At 53.9% G+C, this 20041-nt stretch overlaps 3 protein-coding genes across 13 annotated transcripts; 1 reads left to right on the forward strand and 2 right to left on the reverse strand.

Annotated features, from left to right (window-relative positions):
• Positions 1-51: 51 nt before the first annotated feature.
• On the reverse strand, positions 52-3647 carry Cfl1 (cofilin 1). Its single transcript, XM_021151510.3, has 4 exons — positions 3510-3647; positions 1304-1611; positions 874-950; positions 52-703 (listed from the first exon to the last, which is right to left on the reverse strand). The coding sequence occupies exons 1-4, from the start codon at positions 3510-3512 to the stop codon at positions 591-593; spliced, it is 501 nt and encodes a 166-aa protein (XP_021007169.2). The 5' UTR covers positions 3513-3647; the 3' UTR covers positions 52-590.
• A 1866-nt stretch (positions 3648-5513) lies between these two features.
• On the forward strand, positions 5514-11128 carry Mus81 (MUS81 structure-specific endonuclease subunit). The gene is made up of 16 exons (XM_021151702.3): positions 5514-5910; positions 6011-6140; positions 6799-6881; positions 7312-7413; positions 7552-7620; positions 7786-7871; positions 8269-8409; positions 8542-8637; positions 8735-8856; positions 8939-9036; positions 9733-9849; positions 9936-10031; positions 10198-10326; positions 10402-10505; positions 10777-10860; positions 10939-11128. The coding sequence occupies exons 1-16, from the start codon at positions 5776-5778 to the stop codon at positions 11003-11005; spliced, it is 1659 nt and encodes a 552-aa protein (XP_021007361.1). The 5' UTR covers positions 5514-5775; the 3' UTR covers positions 11006-11128.
• Positions 11129-12084: 956 nt separating this feature from the next.
• On the reverse strand, positions 12085-19977 carry Efemp2 (EGF-like fibulin extracellular matrix protein 2). 11 transcript variants are annotated; one of them, XM_029472881.2, is made up of 11 exons: positions 19566-19977; positions 18797-18914; positions 18519-18567; positions 17708-17914; positions 16353-16475; positions 15792-15908; positions 15509-15628; positions 13718-13837; positions 13508-13634; positions 13165-13360; positions 12085-12395 (listed from the first exon to the last, which is right to left on the reverse strand). In XM_029472881.2, the coding sequence occupies exons 1-11, from the start codon at positions 19592-19594 to the stop codon at positions 12234-12236; spliced, it is 1368 nt and encodes a 455-aa protein (XP_029328741.1). In that variant the 5' UTR covers positions 19595-19977; the 3' UTR covers positions 12085-12233. The 11 variants fall into 11 exon arrangements, with proteins under 11 accessions (XP_029328741.1, XP_029328743.1, XP_029328744.1 ...); XM_029472883.2 differs by having other exon boundaries at positions 19601-19976; XM_029472884.2 differs by having other exon boundaries at positions 17708-17928; positions 18797-18834; positions 19508-19976.
• Positions 19978-20041: the final 64 nt, after the last annotated feature.

Here is a 20041-nt window from a genome sequence, read left to right on the forward strand (position 1 = left end):
CGATCCATCTCCCATCACAGGGTCCCCAAAATCCCAAACCCAAAAGCCACATTGTTAATTAGCCTTTTTATTGTTTTTTTGTTTTGTTTTGTTTTTAAATTGAAGGTCCCTTACTGGTCCTGCTTCCATGAGTGGTCAAGATCAAGGGAAAGGGGAGGGCAGCCAGCTGGGGCAGGGAGGGTCATTTCCACATTTCATTTACACACAGAACTAAACAGACAAGCACAGTCACTATTGTGGTTAGAAGTTGGCAGCATGGGATGGGGAGGGATAAGGAGTAGGGGTGTCGTTAAAAAAAAAAAAATACAGGCTCCCCCCAAACTGGGTGCCTAGGACGGGACTTGGTCTGCTTCAACCCAAGAGGAATCAGAAGATCAAAAGCAGTTTGGGAAGGCCAGAACCGTCAGGGATGGAGGGAGAAGGACGGTCCAGGGGGTGGGAGGGATGTTTGGCAACTGGGGTGAAGGGATAGCCCTCCCCCTGCTGGGATCCCCCCAGCCCCTCCGGTCTGGCAGGAAAGGGGCAGCCTGCAACACCCAAGAGCAGGTCTGGGGCTGTTAAGATGCTCCAGGCAGGGGGCTGGAGGTGGCTCACAAAGGCTTGCCCTCCAGGGAAATGACGGCGCTGCCACCTAGTTTCTCTGCCAGGGTGCAGCGGTCCTTGACCTCCTCGTAGCAGTTAGCTTGTAATTCATGCTTGATTCCTACAGGGTGAAAAGAAAGCAGTGAGCAGGAAGCACTGGGGTGGGGTGGGGTTCTATCTGGGAAGGAGGCATCAGAGCAGATGAGAGGAGGAAGGTAGCCCAGCTAGCAGGAGAATGGAGGACCCTGTTCATCCAGACTGCACCATGACTTTTGCAGACGGGATCCTTACCTGTCAGCTTCTTCTTGATGGCATCCTTGGAGCTGGCATAGATCATTTTGCTCTTAAGGGGTGCATTCTCGGGGGCCCTAAAGACAAAGCAAGGAAAAGGCTGCAGCTACATCCAGGGAATAATGACTCAAGAAAAGAAATCCTAAAGAATATCTTTAGGATATTCTAACAGCAGGGATTTTCTTTTCCTCATTGGTTTTTGTTTTTGAAACACAGGGTCTTTCTGTAGACCAGGTTAGCCTCAAACTCACAGGCATCTGCCTACCTTTGCCTCCCTCAAGCTGGGACTAACGGTGTGGGGACCACCACACCTAGCTCCTCACTGAAAGGGTTGTTACAACCCTGGCGTCCCCAACACCTGGAATAATTTCTGTTAAGCTCTGAGAAAGGGAACCAGAGGCAGGCAGAAGAGCCTGAATACGGAGCTCACCAGAAAATGAACACCAGGTCCTCCTTCTTGCTCTCCTTGGTCTCGTAGGTTGCATCATAGAGTGCATAGCGGCAGTCCTTGTCTGGCAGCATCTTGACAAAAGTGGTGTAGGGGTCGTCCACAGTCTGCCCCACATCTCCTACCAGGATCTCCTTGCCCTCCTCCAGGATGATGTTCTTCTTGTCCTCACTCAGGCAAAAGAGCACCGCCTTCTTGCGTTTCTTCACTTCTTCTGGTGTTGAAGACTTGCGAACTTTCATGTCATTGAACACCTTGATGACACCATCAGAGACAGCCACACCAGAGGCCTGAGGGACAAATCAAATAATATGCCTTATAAGGGAAAGGATTCTGGGGTACTCTTCGCAGTTACCGGAGACCTCAGTCAGAGTAACAAGCCTACTTCTCAGCCCCACACAGATTAGTAATGTCCCTGCAGACTTCGTTCCCTATCCAATTCATCATCTAAGAACCAGTTAGGACAAACCTCCTGCAAGGGAGATCCAATTATCTAGTTCAACATCCCCATAAATGTTAGAACAGTACTTATTAAAAAGAAGACCTTGCCAAGAGTGGTAGAACACGCCTTTCTCTGAGTCTGAAACCAGTCTTAGATCTATAGAATGAGTTCCAGGACAGCAGGGGCAACACAGAGAAATCCTGTCTCTTAAAAAAATAAATAAATGAAAGCCCAAAAGGAAAACAAAAACTTTTGCTGAGTTGTAAACACCAGATTCAAAGAACCCGAAAGATTAAAATGCCAACATAGGGTAGATACAAAAGACCAAACTCCTGGGGCATAGTCTCATCTCCAGGAAAGAGAATCAGAACATCAGAAATTCACAGACACCAAGAGCTGCTCAGTAGTTTATTGCTCATTAGAAATGCAGTCATTGTATAAATGACACTCTTTGCTGCCGAGATCTCCGATACACAAGAATTACAACCCTTAATTAAGGCCCTGCTGGACAACTCCCTGTCATCCAAGAATGGTGAGTCCTTAAAAAAAAAAAAAGACTGACAAATTAATAGGTCAAACTGTGGGGCCCCAAATCGTCGAAAACTTTCTGCTTTGTACGGCCCGCGGGGAAGACCCAATCAGAAATCTACAACCAACCCTCCCCACCACCACCATGGAACTGCAGAGGAAGCTAGCCACGTGATTCACCGCTTCCGGAGTAGGCGGAGAAAGATTGGACTAGGTTCAGGGCCTCCCCAAGAGACACTCGTAGCCCAGAGGCAGCGAGGCGGCGGGACCTCAGATGTCTCGACGCCTAAAGAATCGTCTTTAGGAACAGGCGTAAACGCAGTCAGCTGGAGAGGTAGCTCTGGCCAGTCACTCCAAGCAACATTTTCCGTGCCCTCAGGCTAAGCATAAAAGCTGGGTGGCTTCCGGGCGGTACCCGCCTCGGTCACTTCCCTAAACGCGGCTCCACCCTCGGCCCCATCCGGCAGAGCAGCAAAAGGCCTAACTCGGCTAGAGCTGCAGCCGGGATGGCAGGGCCCGGGCATGTGCGCACGCGCTGTTCTAGCTCTAGCCCGAGGTACAGTGACTAGAGAATGGAGTGTGTAATCGCTCTTTCTAGAAGTGGGGCGATAGCCTGTCCAGGACCCCACTCCGTGACTCGTGATGCAAGGAGGCTCCGGAACCAGCGTCTCAATCAGGTTCCCCGATGCCTCAGCATCTCCCAGAGCCACATCGCGGCCGCCCCCGCCCCTCCCTGACGGCGGAATCCCTGCCACCTGCTGTGGAGACCAACCTAGCCGCAGAGGGAGGATGATGCGGGGAAGGGAACAGCCCTTGGGTGGGGCGCGCGCCGACACCTCGCGCGCTTTTCCCTAGCGGCGCCGGGCCAGGGTTTGGATGCCGCGTGCTCTGGTCCAGCGCGCGCCATCCAGAGCCAGCGAGCGTTGCCCGAGGCCCCGCACACTGGACCCCTCCCCCACGGCCAGTGGCCGCGCTGGCGCAAAGGCGGGATGGGGGAGGGGAGAGGAGCCAGGGGGCGCGCGAGCAACGTCCGAATCGGCCCTTCCCAGCGCCGGGAGGCGCGCACGCGCGGCCTGCCCTTCAATGAGACCCTTAATCTCGCTCGGGGTGCTGGGGGATGGGGTACCAAGACCGTTTCTCTGCCGCCCCCACCCCGCCCGGCGCGCAAGCGACGGATCACGAACCCGCTTCCCTCGGGCGCAGTGGCCTAATGCTCACCATGTTTCCGGAAACGAAAGGGAGACAGAAAGAACGACTGAAGACCTGAGCCGCCGCAGCTGCTGCCGGGATCCGACTGAACGCGGCCTCTCCCGGCCCCTTCCGTTTAGTAGGAGCCGCACAATGAGGGGCGGGGCGGCCTTCCGGCGCTTGCCGCGCGGGCCGACGGGAAGTGAAGTCCAAGGATTTTGCACCGAAATAGAACTTGCTGCTACCGGGTTCCGCAGCGCTTGAGGCGCAGAGTAGGCGGAGGCCCAGAGGCGTGGGCTGTTGCACGGAGAGTGAGCCCATTGGTGCAATGGACCAGAAAACGCTCTGGGCCAGAGGCCCATCGCTTGATAAAAATGACCTGAATATAATTCTCTACTTGAGTCTCTCTTTATCCCAGAAGTTAAGTGTTTTTTGTTCTTTATGGTTCCTGAAAAAAGATTTTGAATCATCAGCTTGGGATCCTCTCCCACAGAAAAGAGAATCGCCAAGTATAACGGTGTCTTCAAGCCAATAGAAATGCTCTCGTAGAGTAAAATTTCAACAAATAGGATTTTTTAAAAAACGGGAAATGCTAACATAAAAAGTTTGAGAGCTTTGGCTTTGTCTAAAGACGTTTGGCAAATTGTTAGATCAAACGTAATTCATGGGGGAAGGATGATGAGTTGTGCACTAAAAACTTCTTTATATCTCTTTTACCACGATACAGGAAAAGGAATACTTCAATTTAGTTCCAGAGTTGATAGGTTTATGATCATTTTAACAAAGACTGAAGAGGATCTCTATGAAAGCAAAAGTTTAAAATAAACTGAGGTGGGAACTCCGGGAGGGTTTCTCTGACCTGAAACGATGACCATGGCCTCAAACTCTTAGAAAAAAAGGGCAAAGTCGCAAACAAGTCAGAGGCAAAGGAAACCGGGGCCCTTGACCTCCCCAAGCTGAATAAAGGGTGTAAAAGAGGAGCTTCCCCAGGAGCGAGGCAGCACGCAGAGGATGCCGGGGGTTGTAGTCAAGGGGTTGTAGTCAGACTGCACCCGTGGGCTACACTGCGGGAGCTCCAGGTGGAGGCCGAAGCTTGACCCCCTCCTCTCCCAAGGGCCCCTCCTAAGGAGAAGGCTGGCTCCACCTTTTTCGAGACTAGCAGTTTCCCAGAGCAACGGGGGGAGGGGCCACGCAGTTACCCTGGAGACGCACTTCTTCCGCCCCCGTCGCGGGATGCCCTAGATGTCCTTATTAGGGCATAAGCCTCCAGAGGGCGTGCCCAGTCCAAGCGCCAGCTGCAGGCTCCTTATAAGGCTGCTTGAGGAAAGAGGCGGGTGCACAAAGCTAGACTGAGAAGAGGGTCTGCGAATTGGGCTCCCGGCGACTTCCGGAGTGACAGCGTGACAGCTGAAGACCGTGCGTTGTTCCCAACACTGAAGGGACCTCTATGTTCTATTGAGCCTTGTGTCCCTCAGCCTGAGACATCCCTGCCCCAGCAAGGTTCCCACCTTCATCCTCCCTGAGGCTCCTTCACTTTTAATGAGCCACAGAAGCGAAGTGTCTAAATAGCATCCCCGGGAGCCAACCATGTGCCCACGTTCGAACTCCCCACCTTCCAGGATACACCTCTTATTCCTCCTTGAAAGGGAGGAATTAAATACACATCTTCGCCATTCAGCTAGCCTGAGTCTTCTGTGCACAAATATCCCCGACTTGGCACATTTCGAGATCTTTCTGTTTCTGCCTTACCTTTTTTTCATTCCTTGTACCCCTTCACCGATGTCCCTCCCACAAATATTCTTGAACTTGTTTGTGTCCGTCTCTCTCCTCCACTTTTCTCAAGCCCTCTTTTTCCCAGCCTCTTCAACGATAGTGAGCCTGAAATAGCCTTATGAGACCTTGAAGCAAGCCAAGTTCAGGTTTCTGAGTGTACCCCACACCGGCCCTCCCAGTCACAGGGGGCGCTGTCCTCCTTTTTAACAGTCAGTACACAAAAAAAGAGTCTGCTCTCGAATTTTTGGGTGAGAGGAAAGGGTGGGTCAAAGCTCCGTGGCCTGGGTGGGGCCTGTCCAAAAGGCTGATGCCGGCGGCGAATGGGGGCGGTCCTAAGGGAAAGGCTATGCACACCGAGCTAGCCTCTTACTGCATAGTACATGGCGAAAGGTCGTTCCATGAGCTGGTGCCCTGCTAGGTTGGAGAGGCCCTACCCTCAAACAAGTGTTCTTATACCAACTGCATTGTCGCGATCCTAGTCTCAGGGGTTTTTTGAGACTCTGAAAGAGCCAGTCTAGTTCTTATGGCGGAGCCGGTCCGCCTGGGCCGGAAGCGTCCGCTGCCTGTTTGCCCCAACCCGCTCTTCGTTCGTTGGCTGACCGAGTGGCGGGACGAGGCAGCCAGCAGGGGGCGCCACACGCGCTTCGTGTTTCAAAAGGTGAGTCCCAGCTGTTTCTGGTGACAGTGCTCTGGCAGAGCCAGGTGATCCGTGAATCCTAGTTTGATAAGCTCTCTTCTCCCTTGTGTTCTTTCTCCAGGCATTGCGCTCCCTCCAACGGTACCCGCTACCATTGCGCAGCGGGAAGGAAGCCAAGATACTCCAGCACTTCGGAGACGGGCTCTGCCGCATGCTGGACGAAAAGCTGAAGCAGCACCTAGCATCGGGCGGTGAGCACCTCGGGGAGTTGGTGTCTCCTAAATTTCTAAAGTGCAGGCTGTGTCTACTCTGGCTTCAAATTACCCCCTCACAACGTGGTTGCTGTTCGACCCAGGACTAGTGGTTGTTGATGCTCCATAAGCCTCCTGGTTCTCAGGAACAGAGCTAGAACAGAGCTAGCTGACTGAGTCTGGTGGCATTGTGAAACAAGTCTGTACCCCCACCGTTTAGGAGGTGGGGGTAGAAGACTCAGGCGTTCAAGAGCATTCTCAATTTCATAGTGAGTTCGAGGCTAGCCTGGGCTACCTGAGACTATCTCCAAAAACATGACTTGGGTTGGGCATGATGATTCGTGCTTTTAATCCCAACACTCAGAAGAAGCAGAGGCAAGAGAATCTTTGTGAGTTCGAGGCCAGCCAGGGCTTGACGCAATGAGCCCCTGCTTCCAAACCAAAACCCCAATTCCGGGGAATCCAGCCCCTACTTCTGGCCTCTTCTAGTATTGCATACAAGTGATACATAGACATACACACAGGTGAAACACTCATACAATAAAACACAAAAACGTTTTAAAATACGACACTCAAATTCACACACTGAGCACCTCCATGTAGGCTCCTCCTGGCAGCCAGACTGTGTGCAGGACTGACTTTCTTCTGATCTCTACAGGTGACAATGCCCTCAGCTCACCAGCTGGAAAGAAGAGAGCCAGCAAAGGGCCACCTGAGCAAGTCCAGGACTCTTCCATTCCAGTGAGGATTGGGAAAGGAAGTAGAAAGCTAAACAGGGGGAGGGGTCGTTGAGCGAAGACTTCTTGGTTTGAGGGGTTGAACAGCCCTGTATCCAGCTCTGATTGATTGAGATTGGCTTGGGACAGTCTCTTACCCTCTTTGAGAGTCACCATCTTAATTCCTAAGTAGGATTATTGGGATCACTGTAGACAGACTTCCAAAGAGAGCTACCAAAAGATCCAGCCCAGGAAGTTGTGGGACGTGTACCATGTTACTGTTCTCCTGGGGTTGGGGCTGGGCCTGGCACATACCCCCAACTTTTGCTCTGGCCACCATCACATTCCAGATTTACTAGGCCTTGTAGCCTCATCTCCCTCTCCAGGCCCATGGGGCCTGCTGAAACCTCAGCTGACGGGCATTGGAATTCAGAGAGCCCCTTTGTTTCTCTCAGGTTCCCACCCAGCCTCAAGCAGGAAGCACCAGTGCTGGCTATTGGCCAGCTCAGAACTCAGGTCCTCGAGAGATCCTGCTGCAACTCTACAGGGAGCACCTGGTGAGCAAGTCAGGCGTGTGGGTGGGGCAAAGCAGCAGGCTCACAGAAATAAGCCTGGACAGCAAGCAAACTGGCCACCCCGTAGCAGGGGGAGGAGCGCTGGACCTGAACCTACGCTCACTTCAACCATTGTTTCAGAATTCTGATGGCCACAGCTTCCTAACCAAAGAGGAGCTGCTGCAGAAGTGTGCCCAGAAGACCCCCAGGGTGAGCATCCGCTGAGAGTGGGCAGGTAGATCCCATGGTAGCTCTCCCTCCGTGGCAGGCACCCTTAGTATGCAGCCTGATCCAAATGTGGCATATGGCTAGGTGCCCGGGAAGTGTAGGCTTGGAATATTAGGGACTCTCTGAGGGTCTCCATCCCTTTCACAGGTAGTGCCTGGAAGTTCGAAACCCTGGCCTGCCCTCCGGGGCCTCCTCCATAGGAACCTCATCCTCAGAACGCATCGGCCAGCCAGGTTGGGCGAGCAGCAGGGAGCACACAGGCAGGGATGGGACACATGCAGGAATTAGGACATTCTTAGCCTCTCTCATGGCCCCGAAAATCTCACGCCTGGTGCTACTGAGCCTGGGGATGGCCAGCCTGCCTGCTACAAAGCCTGATATTGGAGATCTGGAAAGTAAAACCCTCTGAGGGGAGGGGGACGGTGTGGTGCTGAGTGAAGACAGGGGAAGGACTTGGGAGACACATCACAAAGCTGAGACACAACTAGGAAGGTCCTGAGGAAGCTGATCTGAGGGACAAGGACACAGAGGAGATGGGGAGCCATTGAACTTGTATCCAGGCTCACCTAATGGACGGAAGGAGAGTGTGCCAGGGATAAAATGGGACTTCATGTGTCCCTCACCTCCCAGGTATGCACTCACACCAGAGGGTCTGGAGCTGGCCCAGAAGCTGGCCGAGGCGGAAGGCCCGAGCACTCTGCACACTGGCTTTAGGCCAGAGGAACATCACGGAGAGGACTCAGCAGTTCCAGGAGCCACCTTGTCAGAACCGTGAGAGAGAAATGGGGGCAGCCATACCTTTCTCCCTGAGACTAATAGCTGAACCAGTTGCCCCTGTGAATTATGGGAACTACCCTGGCACTGGGGGCTCTGGCCTTATGCATAGCCTCCATTCCATTATAGTGGCACCACCGAGGGGGGCGTCCAGCAGAGGCCACTGGAGCTAAGGCCTAGCGAGTACAGAGTGCTGTTGTGTGTGGACATTGGCGAAACCAGAGGGTAAGGAAATGGGGGAAACTGTAAAAACGACTTGAGGATGCTGGAATGTGGCAAGTGCCGGCTCACCCTGACCTGGCCTTTCTTCTTGAAATATCAGGGCAGGACACAGGCCAGAAATGCTCCGAGAGTTACAAAGGCTGCGTGTGCCCCACACAGTACGCAAGCTACACGTTGGGGACTTTGTATGGGTGGCACAGGAGACCAGACCCAAAGACCCAGGTAAAGGGTCTTGGATAGACAAGGGAGGCTGGCCTAGGTAGAGACAGGGAAGGCAGGAAAGCTCTTCTTGGTTTCTCCGCAGAAAGACCTGGGGAGCTGGTCCTGGACCACATTGTGGAACGCAAGCGGCTAGATGACCTATGCAGCAGCATCATTGATGGCCGCTTTCGGGAGCAGAAGGTGCCTTAGTCAGCCTGCCTCACTCCTTGCTTACCTCAACCTAGAAAAGCTCCCGGGTGGCCTCAAAGCAGAGCCTCCAACCACACCCACTTGAAGCCCCTTTTAAGCCATGCAGATGCACAGTTGAAAAAGCTCTTTCAGCTGGCTGGAGAAAATTAAAGAGCCCTTGAGTACCTAGCCCTAGAGATCTTAGATAAACAAGAGGCAAACCTCTTAAGGTTAGAAATGCAGAGTCTATACCCAAGTCCCGGCAACAGGGCTAACCCTAGGGGTCACAGAGCACAATAGGCCAAGGGAGGTTTGGAGAAAGTATGATGACCGGAGGTTCAGGGCTTTCCTACAGGACTCATAGGACCTACAGGACCAGAGCCTAGTGTGGTGTTGCTTTTAAGATATGAGAGGTGCCAGGCAGTGGAGGCGCATGCCTTTGATCCCAGCACTTGGGAGGCAGAGGCAGGGGGATTTCTGAGTTCAAGGCCAGCCTGGTCTAGGGTGAGTTCCAGGACAGCCAAGGCTACACAGAGAAACACTGTCTCAAACAAAACAAAGCAAAACAAAACAAACAAACAAAGGATGTGAGAGGAGCCAGTAAAGATGAGGATCTGGGTCCCATGCAGTGTTAATGTGTTACTGATGGCTAGCCTGGACACATGGGCATTTGGGCCTAACCCACACTGCTTCTGCCTGCCTTCCTAGTTCCGCCTGAAGCGCTGTGGTCTGGGGCACCGGGTATACTTAGTGGAGGAGCATGGGTCTGTCCGCAACCTTAGCCTTCCCGAGAGCACCTTGCTGCAGGCTGTCACAAACACGCAGGTGAGCTGGGAGGGCAGGACCAGGCTGGCAGATTTTACAGCCCATGGTGCAGGCCAGGAGCTCCCTTCCTGTGTACTCTTCTCCAGGTCATTGATGGCTTTTTTGTGAAGCGAACCATGGATATTAAGGAGTCGGCTGGCTACCTGGCGCTTTTGACAAAGGGCCTGGAAAGACTGTACCAGGTGAGCAGGTGCCTCTATCCAGAACTGGACCCTTGCCTGGTGTTTATTGCCCGAGCAAGGAAAGGTGGGGTCCCAGTTCTTCAGGCCTCCCACTGAGGCCTGGGAAAGGACTAGCTGGGACTTATTCTTCAGAGCCTACCCTAGCCTCAGTCCCCTCTTCCATCAGGGCCACACCCTACGCAGCCGCCCTTGGGGAACCCCAGGGGATGCTGAATCAGAAGCAAAGCCTTCCACACACCCTCTCTGCTCACTCCTCACCTTCAGTGACTTCAATGCAGAAGCTGTCAAGAACAAGGTACCACCCCTGCCTCACCTCTGCTTGGGTGGCCTAGGCCAAGGTCACCCTTAACACAGGCCTACCCCACCCCAGGCCCAGTCTGTGCGAGAAGTATTTGCCCGGCAGCTGATGCAGGTGCGTGGACTGAGTGGGGAGAAGGCCGCAGCCGTGGTGGATCGGTACAGCACCCCTGCCAGGTACACCCCAGAGAGCGGCTGAGGGTAGAGTTCAGCACAACCAGTGCTCATGGAGAATGAGCTTGGCTCTGCGTGGGGACCATGGCAGGCTCTGTCTCAGCGTTTCCCAGGGAGGGAGGGCAGGCAGGATGGAGCAGGGGCTCTTAACACCAGAAACAGGAAATGTGTAGTGTTTAAGATTCCTCCACCCTAGGCTAGACCCCTCCTGCCTTACCTCTCATGTCTCCTAATGCTTGCCCAGATAATCAGCCTTTGTATGCCCTCCCCCCAGTCTCCTGGCTGCTTATGATGCCTGTGCCACCACGAAGGAGCAGGAGATGCTTTTGAGCACCATCAAGTGTGGGCGTCTGCAGAGGTATAGGTAATTACAATCTGGAGAGAAGACTGGGTCACCTGAGGCACCAGGCTGACCTCCTCCTGACTTGTCTTGCAGGAATCTGGGACCCGCTCTGAGCAGGACCCTGTACCAGTTGTACTGCAGCCACAGCCCTCTGAGCTGAGCTATACCAGGAGACGCTCGCTCCTCAGCACCCATCTTCATCTCTACCAAGGCTGGCTAGCCTTTTAGCTGAGGTCCCCTGGGCTTTAATAAAAATCTGGATGTGTGTGGTCTCGGCTGTTAAGGAAGCAATGCCAAGGTCCTTCTGAAATCTACAGGGGTTGGAAGACTACACTGCTGAGCCAACTGTTGTGTGTGGTGGTGCTAGCAGCAGAACCCATAGCTTCATACCTGCTAGGCAATTCCTCTTCCAAAAAGCAATGATCCACAGCCCTGTACAGTGTCCTTACCCACTCCTAAAACCAGCTTGGCCTAAAACTTGCTCTGTAACTCAGTCTAGCCTAGAACTCCCAGTTTTTCTGGGTCTACCTTCCAAGACCTGAACTTAAAAGGTGTGGGCTACCACATCATGGTTCTTTTTAAGGCAAGCTCCTGGGCTTGGAGCACACCCATGGGTTGTGCACACCCATGTTTAATAAGTACTTAACTTACATCGAGCCAGACCCTAAATATGGATGGATGGATGGATAATAGATAAACACTCCTTAGGGGCTGGGAATGTCCTGGTCAGAGAGATGGAGTCAAGATGGCCCCTGGTCAGTAAGTTTCTTTGAGAACAGTGTTCTCAATCCAGCTGCCTCATTCTAGTGACTGGAGACCAGAGGCCTGTACAAATGCAGAGCTTGGGGTAGGGCTAGGATGCTAACCCCAAACTCCTAGCACTGACCGGAACATGGTTCCTGGGCGGAGTATCAGCCAAGCTCTTGAGTGAGGACCTGAGGTACATACTCTTCAGAACTCCCTGCTCGGGCCTTTTTTTTTTTTTTTTTTTTTTTACCCCGAGACAGGGTTTCTCTGTGTAGTCCTGGCTGTCCTGGAACTCACTCTGTAGATCAGGCTGGCCTCAAACTCAGAAATCTGCCTGCCTCTGCCTCCCAAGTGCTGGGATTAAAGGCGTGCGCCACCCCGCTGCTCAGGCAATTCTGAAGGATGACCTCAGCCTGACTGGGGAGGACCCCTTGTGTGGAACTCACCTGCCCCTCTCACAGGCCAGCCCCTTCCCGGGCTGAGGTTACTCACCCGCCTCAGCCAGGACTCCTTCTTTCTCCCTTTATTGTCCTTCACATCATAGTCCCTTTAAGCAGAACAGTCATCCCTAAGCCCCCGGGGCTGCTTAAGCTATGGGAGGGGGGAGGGACCCCCACATGACCCTTCCCTGAGGGTCTTCTTCAGAAGGCATAGGCTCCCACAAAGACGGTGAGTCTCAATACAGAGCTGGCCCGGTAGCTCATGAGGGAGTTCATGGTGACCATCTCCAGGTCCAGCACGTACTCCCGGGGGCCCGTCACTGGCCTGGCGAGGACCAGCATGGCGCTGACATTGTTGATTTGCTGCAGGGCACAGTGGACAGCAGAACATAGAGATGGTGTTAGCCTATGAGCCAGGACCCTCCCCCAGCAACACCCGGCTTCCCGTGGCCTGAAGTCAGGAAAGTCTGACGAGGCCCCAGCTCAAGTCCTTCCCTAGCTCTAACCTGTAGACCTTTCTCTCCCTGCCACTTGCTCTCCTCGGCAGTTCCTTCCTGCCCCCTAGTCACCTCAACTTTCCCTCCATCATGACCTCCTGATGACTCAGTCTGGGGATGATGGGCCTTTGGTCCCTCAGGAGTATTCAGTTCTCGCTCGGACAATTGGTGCTGAGGAAGAACTGAGGGCCTAGGAATAGAGGAATGTTCTGCCATGGAGCTGGGAGGTGAGCCCCAAAGCAATTTTTGATGCCAAACATCTCAGTGCCTATGGCAGCATAAGGACCCATGTGCAAGAGCCCTCACACCTGCGCCAGCATCCCTACTGTCTTCCCTTTGCCAGCAGACTGGAGTCTGATCCCAGCCCTGCAGAAACTACATTTCTTGTTTTCTGTATAAGGAAGTCAAAGCCAGGCAGGAGAAAGCAGTACTGGGAGTCAGACCCCACTAACCGACCGTTCCTTAGAACTGCCTGTAGCATGCTTACTAGGAAACATCTCTGACTTCTGACACGGCCCCTGCTTCCTAGGACAGGGCTTTGGGAGAAGAGGCACGGCAGCTCCCACTTACACGACTTCAGACCTCCTATTTTAGATTACTTGAGTCAGTTGAGTGTGGGTAAAGAAGCACCTTACCCTAATGTAGAAGTCCCCCTGTGTGTTTCCAGAACGGATCTGAAAGGCATTGTAGGCACCAGGGTAGACAGAGGTTGCCTGGATCTGAAACACGTCAGCAGGCACACTTCGCTCTGAGGTGATGCTCATGTAGCGGTGCACAATGGATGAAGGCTGCTCTCGACAAAGGGGATTGGAGGCAGGACAGAGGCAGCGGCTAGAGACCCCAAGATGGGACAGGAATGAGGGCTGGGCCCATTCCCCAAATACCCGAGACGTCATGAGTCCTCACCAACCCGATTAAACCAGTTAGCCCCACAGACCTCTGGAGTTACCGCAGCAAACTGCCATCAGGTTGACTCACTTGTCTGACACTTGGACATAGGGCTCCACACAACGGTTGGTGTCCACACAGCGGTAACCCCCATGGAAGTTGACACAGGTTTGGGCCTCAGAACATTGGTGTGCACCTGTTTCACACTCGTCAATATCTGTGCCAAGAGGGGTGGAGTTGGACTCTAGGACTCACAGTAAGCTCCCAGCCTCTCAACTCCTGCCCACCAAGCACCTGTACCTTGGCAGAGCCTTGTAGCCAACAGCTGGTAGCCTTGTGGGCAGTGACAGGCGAAGCGGCCTGGCTCGTTGACACAGCGGTACTGGCAGAGGTAACTGGAGTAGCCGCACTCATCGATATCTGAGGGAGGGCGGGGATGAGGACCCTGGGCCAAGGGGAGGCCTCACAACTGAGTCCCACAGACCTTGACCAAGAGAGAGGAAGCCCGGCACCCCCATAAGGCTGGATGTGGGAAGAGAGAAGGAAAGAAGGAACCCACAGTGCTCGGGGGTGGGGCTGAGGTTTCAGAGGCAGGTTGGGGGCTGGGGATAACTCAGTGGCGAGTACTTGCCTAACGCGCTTGAAGCTCTAGGTTCCATCTCAGCAAGGAAAGGGAGAGGAAAAAGAAAAGAGAAAGAATAGAAAGGTTTGAAGCTTGGCATGGTGCTATATGTCTATAATCCCAGCATTTGGGAGGTAGCGGCAGGAGGAGTATACCAAGTTAAAGGCCAGCCTGGTCCACATAGGAAGCCAAGCCAGGATTATATCAAGATCAAGGCCAGCCAGGGTTACATAACAAGACCATGCCTTGAAAAACAAACAGTGGGGTGTTTGATCCCAACATCTCGGAGGCAGAGGCAGAAGCAGGCAGATCGGTTTGAGGCAGCCTGGTCTACTACATAAGAGACTGCAGGCCAGCCAGGGCTACACAGCGAGACCCTGTCTTACAACAAGGAACCTTCCAGCATGCGGAGCACCTCTCTTCCCCAGGACTTTAAGACTTAACAAAGCATTCGCCTAACATGGTGGCCTGTGCCTTTGATTCTAGCACTACCCAACAGATCTCTGTAGACTAGCCTGGTCTACACAGAGAGCTTTATAACAGCCGGGGTTACATGGACTCTGTCTTTAAAAGCAGCAAGAATCTAGAGGCTTGGGCCTAAGTCCTACTAACCCATTTTAGAAAGGGTCCACATTGTGCCAGTCAAATGAGCAGGTGCCCCAAGGGGATAACTGCTCTGCTCTTTTCAAGTTTTGCAATCTGCAGTCAGAATGCCCAGACTTGGACTAAGTGTGTGCCCCCCACCCCACCCGAGCAGCATCCTATCTCTTTGCTTTTGTTCCTTTCACACAGCCGAACACCAATGATCCCGTGCTTCCCGGTAAAGCATAAAGTAAATGAGGGCATTGCCAGGTAACACAGTGAGACGCCTGGGCTCACACCCCAGCCCGGCTCATCTTGCCCATCTGAACTTGGACAGGTCACGTCAATCTCATAAGTGGAAAGATGAAAGTCAGCACTTTCTCTCTGCTTGCTTTCCACAGTTCTGCCAACCTGGAGGAATACAATGTCCTGTTTTACAAAAGTAAATCATCCCTGGCCAGACTAAATGAGACTGAAAAATTTAAGTGATAAACTTCCCACTATTTCTGCCTGAGACTTGATGGAGCCTGTTATCACTGCCCCTAATACTCCAAATAACCTGTCTGCAGTAGACATGTGCCCAGAAAGAAGAGAAAACTGTTCCCAGTGTAGGATTCCAATGCAAGTCAGCAACTTTCAGGAAGACTGGCACCTCCATCCTTCTCTGTCTCTCTGGCAAGCTTCAGAAGCCCCTAGCACAGCATCCCCTCAAGCTGGGAGTGCCAAACGACAAGCTCAAGACGGAGCTTAGGGAGGCCTGTGAGTGCAAGGAGACGTGCGGAAGCCCAAGCAAATGACTATGCATCTGGGGTTGGTCCAATATGTTGCAAGTGCTAGGTAGGGGGCAGGGCGGGGATGCTGCATCCAGTAGCACAAGTGACTCTCACCGCTGCAGGAGAAGCCATCCCGGTGCAGCTCATAGCCCTGGTTGCAGCGACACAGGAAGGTCCCATAGGAGTTGAAACAGCGCTGCTCACATGGGGCTCCCATGTCACACTCATTCACATCTGAGGGTGCGAGGACAAACAGGAGGGTGAGAGCAGGGACACAGCCCACCCCCACCCCCCCCAAACACACACACACACTCGACTTGGGCTCAAGAAGAAGATCGTGCCCCCACCTCACACACCTCCACCCAGGATCCCAGAACCTTGTCTGGCACAGCCTTACCCACACAAGAGCGGTTGTTAGGTCCCAACTGGAAGCCTGGCTCACACTGGCATCGAAAAGAGCCCGGCAGGTTCACACATCGGTGCTGGCAGTAGCGGTAGCGACACTCATCTATGTCTGAGATGGAGGCAGGGAGGGAAAGTAGAACACAGGCCAGGTGGGGCCTGAGCTGGCTCACCTCAGCATCCACCCCTGCCTGCCCTCGTCAGGGAGCTGGGCTGAGTCACCCACATTTAGTCTTCTGTGTCTAGTGACAGGAGTGCACTAGTAGCAGAGGACTGGGGTGAGGTAAGGCATCAGATCAGGAGCCAGACCAAGGTCACAGAACAAGAACCTAGCAGAGGGCTGGTGAGATGGCTCAGTGGGTAAGAGCACCCGACTGCTCTTCCAAAGGTCCAGAGTTCAAATCCCAGCAACCACATGGTGGCTCACAACCATCCGTAACGAGATCTGGCACCCTCTTCTGGAGTGTCTGAAGACAGCTACAGTGTACTTACATATAATAAATAAATAAATCTTTAAAAAAAAAAAAAGAACCTAGCAGAGCTACTCAGAACTCACCCACACATTCGGGTCCAATTTTTCGGTAGCCATCAGGGCAGGTGCACTGGTAGGAGCCAGGAAGGTTATGGCAGTCCTGACTAGGACGACAGTCATGCAGAGCCTGGGTACACTCGTCCACATCTGTGAGAGACACCATTCAGCCTTTGCCTGGAGGTCCCCCATGTGTTCCTGACCATGTGAGGTATCTCAGTTTGGGAGGAGGCGGACCGCCCTAGACTCCATTCACATGGGCACGTGGGTGGTTGGCACTAAATCATGGATGTGTAATTCAGATCATCCCAATAGTACAAAAAAAAAAAAAAAAAAAAAGAGTCCACCAAGGAGTCACTAGGAGAAGTACCCATTAGGAGAGCATATTAAAATAAGGCCTTGTGGGGTCTGGTGGCACACACCTTTAACTCCGCCACTGGGGGAGGACGTGGGGGGCAGAGGCAAGAGGATCTCTGTGGGTTCCAAGCTAGTTGTAGCTAGAGCTACAGAATGAGACACTGTCTTAAAAATAAATAAATACACAAACAAACAAAACCTTGTCCATTTACACCCCTCAGCTGACTCTAGGGCCAGGGTCTTTCCTCCTCCAAGGCCAAGGGTTCCCAAGGCTGACTCCAGATCAAAAAGCTGCCAGAGGCTGCGAGCAGAGCTCCTGTGTGTCTGTACAGGAAATGAGGGGCTGCTAGGGCCTTCCTGGGCCTGCAGGCCATGCTAAGCCTGCAGTAGATGATGATTTGGATCTGTCTCTGAGGAGCCAGAGGGAAGAAGGAGCATGCGGCCTGGGGTATTCTACAGGGAACATTACTTTTATTAATTAATTAATTAGCTAACTTTTTGAGATAAGAGCTCACCCAGCTCAGGTCGTCCTCAATCAAAGCCCTACGGCTGAGGGTAACCTTTACCTTTGGACCTCCCTGCTCACATCTCCCGTTGGTGGGACTACAAGTGTCTGCTACCACACTTGCTTTTGTGGTGGTGGGGATCAAATCCAGAAACTGTCTCAAAATCGCCCCCCAAAAGAAAACAAAAAAAATAAAAAACAAAACAACAACAAAGACTAGGGAGGACCAAAAAGTAGAAGATGAAAACAAACGAGAATGACGCGTGCCGAGAGGTGACACCATGATGGAACGCATTACGTTGTACAGTAAATACAAAATTAGTTTAAAAATAAAAAAAAAAAAAAGTCAGGAATGGTAACACACGCCTTTAATCCCAGCACTTGGGAGGCAGAGGCAGGCGGATTTCTGAGTTCGAGGCCAGCCTGGTCTACAGAGTGAGTTCCAAGACAGCCAGGGCTACACAGAGAAACCCTATCTAAACCGCGTGGAAGCCCAGGCACCAGCCCAGCCCTTGCTTACCCACACAGCTCTCCTGTTCATCAGGCTCATAGCCCTGCGGGCAAGGGTTTGGTTGTTGAGCACCAGCCGCTGGCGGTGGAGGGCCTTCACCATGGAGATCACTGATGACCGCAGCAGAGCGAGGCAGACACAAATAGCCCCCGTAGTGGTTGATGCATTTCATCTCACCCTTGCAAGCCTCCGGGATGGTCAGGCACTCATTGACATCTGCAGAGAGGGGCCTGCTGGGCACAGCCAGTCACCTGGGCTGGCCCTGGAGGGAGTGGGAGGTGGATGCCCAACTTGGCCTTCTCTAAGCTGAGCAACAGAGCAAGACTTTCTCTCTGCTCGGCAAACTAAGGCTGCTGACCCAGAAGCCCTGCCAGGGATTGGCAGGACTGGGTATGGGGCCCCCTGTTTCACACTGGTATCTCCATTCTCCTACCTCCTCAAATCCCTGCCTCTACCTTTGCCCAAGAGAAATTTTGCAGGCCTCCCGACCCACGGGGCATGCCCTGCTCTCCCAGGCTGCATTGGGATAAAGAGCTGGGCTACGAGAGTACAGTGCAGTCCAGGTGTGCATATTTCCTTCTCTCTGGGCAATAGCCAGGTGCTCCCTTCCCTCCTGCAGGATAGAGGCCGTTTGTCCAGCTTCTTGAAGGGGCAGGGCTCCTAACTGAGTGGCACAAGGGAAGCATGGCTGGCTACCAAGCTGGACAGGGAAAAGGGCCATCAAGTTCCTGCAGCAGCTCTGGGAGGTAAAGTATCCCTGGGAAACAACAACCCCCTTCCCAGTTCCTGAAGATGGCTAGTACCCCAGACAGAGACTCACCCCGGCAGTGCTGGCTGTCTGCATCCCATTCATAGCCATCTGTGCATTCCTGGAAGGGAACCCGATGTGGCCAGTGACCACCCTGGCTGTCTCCACCAACTAGCCAGGCCAAGACCAGGGCCTGAGTTCAGAGTCAAGCTCGGGTCAGCTCCACACAATGGCCTCCAGCTTTCCACCAACCAAGCCGGGGAGAATCTTGCCCAGAAGCAGCCTCCCCAGGATCCTGGTCTCGCTGTCCTTCCCATCCCATCCCAAGCTGGTGACCCCACGGTCCCCACCGTGTAGCTGTCCGGCTCCTCGGGATCCTGTGGGGACGCTGCTCCCAAGAGCAACAGCAGAAACGCCCAGAGCAGCAAAGACCCGGGGAGGCAGGAGGCAAAAGGGAGCATCCTGAGGCTGGGAGGTGGTGGGCAGAAGTCAGGGGTTTCTGCCACAGCACCCCCCATTCCCTCTATCTGGAAGGGGAGCCTGGGTCCCAGCTGTCGTCTCAGAACTGTGCTGAGGCTGGAACCTTCCAGGGCTGGGGACCGAATCCTTTCGCAGGCCTGTGGCCCAGGCCCGCAATCCCGGACCGCCCCGCCCCCGCCCCGCGGGTCGTGAAGCGCAGGCCTCCCCGCTCCGCGCAGCACCGACTCGGCCGCCACACGGCTCGCGCCCTCCCTCCGCTGGAGGCCACTCACGCGTCGGGCGGGCGGACGGACGGACGGACCGCACAGCTCACTGGACGCGCGGCCCCAGGAAGCGCCCCCCGCCCGCCCGCCCGCCCGCCGGCCGCGGCCCACCCCGGCGCCTCCGCCCGCCCTTCGGCGGATTCCTGAGCCCGCGCCAGGGGGAGGGACCCCGACCCCCCGGCTTCTCCGCCCCGGCCGGCCACAGGCCCCCACCCGGTCCCCCGCGGCGCTGCCTGGAGTCGCCTGCGGACGCCCAGCCAGTTTCCCAAAGTTTGGATCCTTAGGCCACTGACCTTGATGCTTGGCCCCCAAACTCACCTAAGGACCCCGGGTCTTCACTCAAAATGTTATTCTGCCCACCTAGACCCTATCTAACCTGTGCCTCCAGAATCCCATGCTGTGCATTCGCACCTCCGTGTAACCCGATTCTGCGCCTCCTAGAACGTACTAGGCATTTAATCCTCAGCTCTTCAAATTCTACTCCTTTCAGAATTTTATCCACTGTTAAACCATCATCACTTAGATGTCCTAAAACTTCATCCAAGGTTTCCGGACCCTCGTCCAACTTAATTAATTGTCCAAATTAATTGTCCAATTCCCTCTGCATCCACATCTACGGCCTCCAGGTGGTCTCTTTACTTGGGGTACTGCTTCCCCAAGCCCTGCCAGCGCAAAGCTACAGTAATATGGGGGAGAGGGCAGCAGTAGTCTTGGCCCGAAATGAATGGAAGCCCCTGGGAAGGCGGGCAAGCTTGAACTTGGGTGCGGAGGACACTAGGGCCCAGTGCCAGCCCTTTCCCGAGCCTCTTCCCATCCAAGTCCCCCACCCAGTTTCCGCCTCCGCCCCCAGCG

Source organism: Mus caroli, unplaced genomic scaffold (assembly GCF_978045245.1).
Source record: "Mus caroli unplaced genomic scaffold, Mus_caroli_1 scaffold_20, whole genome shotgun sequence".
NCBI classification, from domain to species: domain Eukaryota; kingdom Metazoa; phylum Chordata; class Mammalia; order Rodentia; family Muridae; genus Mus; species Mus caroli.

Coding starts and splice junctions, on each gene's coding strand:
- Cfl1 (XM_021151510.3), bottom strand. Junction 951..1,303: donor GACCTGGTGTTCATTTTCTG/GTGAGCTCCGTA, acceptor CTTTGTCTTTAG/GGCCCCCGAGAATGCACCCC. Junction 704..873: donor CATCAAGAAGAAGCTGACAG/GTAAGGATCCCG, acceptor TTCACCCTGTAG/GAATCAAGCATGAATTACAA.
- Mus81 (XM_021151702.3), top strand. CDS start 5,776: ATGGCGGAGCCGGTCCGCCTGGGCCGGAAGCGTCCGCTGCCTGTTTGC. Junction 6,141..6,798: donor GCAGCACCTAGCATCGGGCG/GTGAGCACCTCG, acceptor TGATCTCTACAG/GTGACAATGCCCTCAGCTCA. Junction 8,410..8,541: donor GGAGCCACCTTGTCAGAACC/GTGAGAGAGAAA, acceptor ATTCCATTATAG/TGGCACCACCGAGGGGGGCG.
- Efemp2 (XM_021151746.3), bottom strand. CDS start 18,964: ATGGGGGGTGCTGTGGCAGAAACCCCTGACTTCTGCCCACCACCTCCC. Junction 16,476..17,707: donor TGAACAGGAGAGCTGTGTGG/GTAAGCAAGGGC, acceptor TGTCTCTCACAG/ATGTGGACGAGTGTACCCAG. Junction 15,629..15,791: donor TAACAACCGCTCTTGTGTGG/GTAAGGCTGTGC, acceptor TCGCACCCTCAG/ATGTGAATGAGTGTGACATG.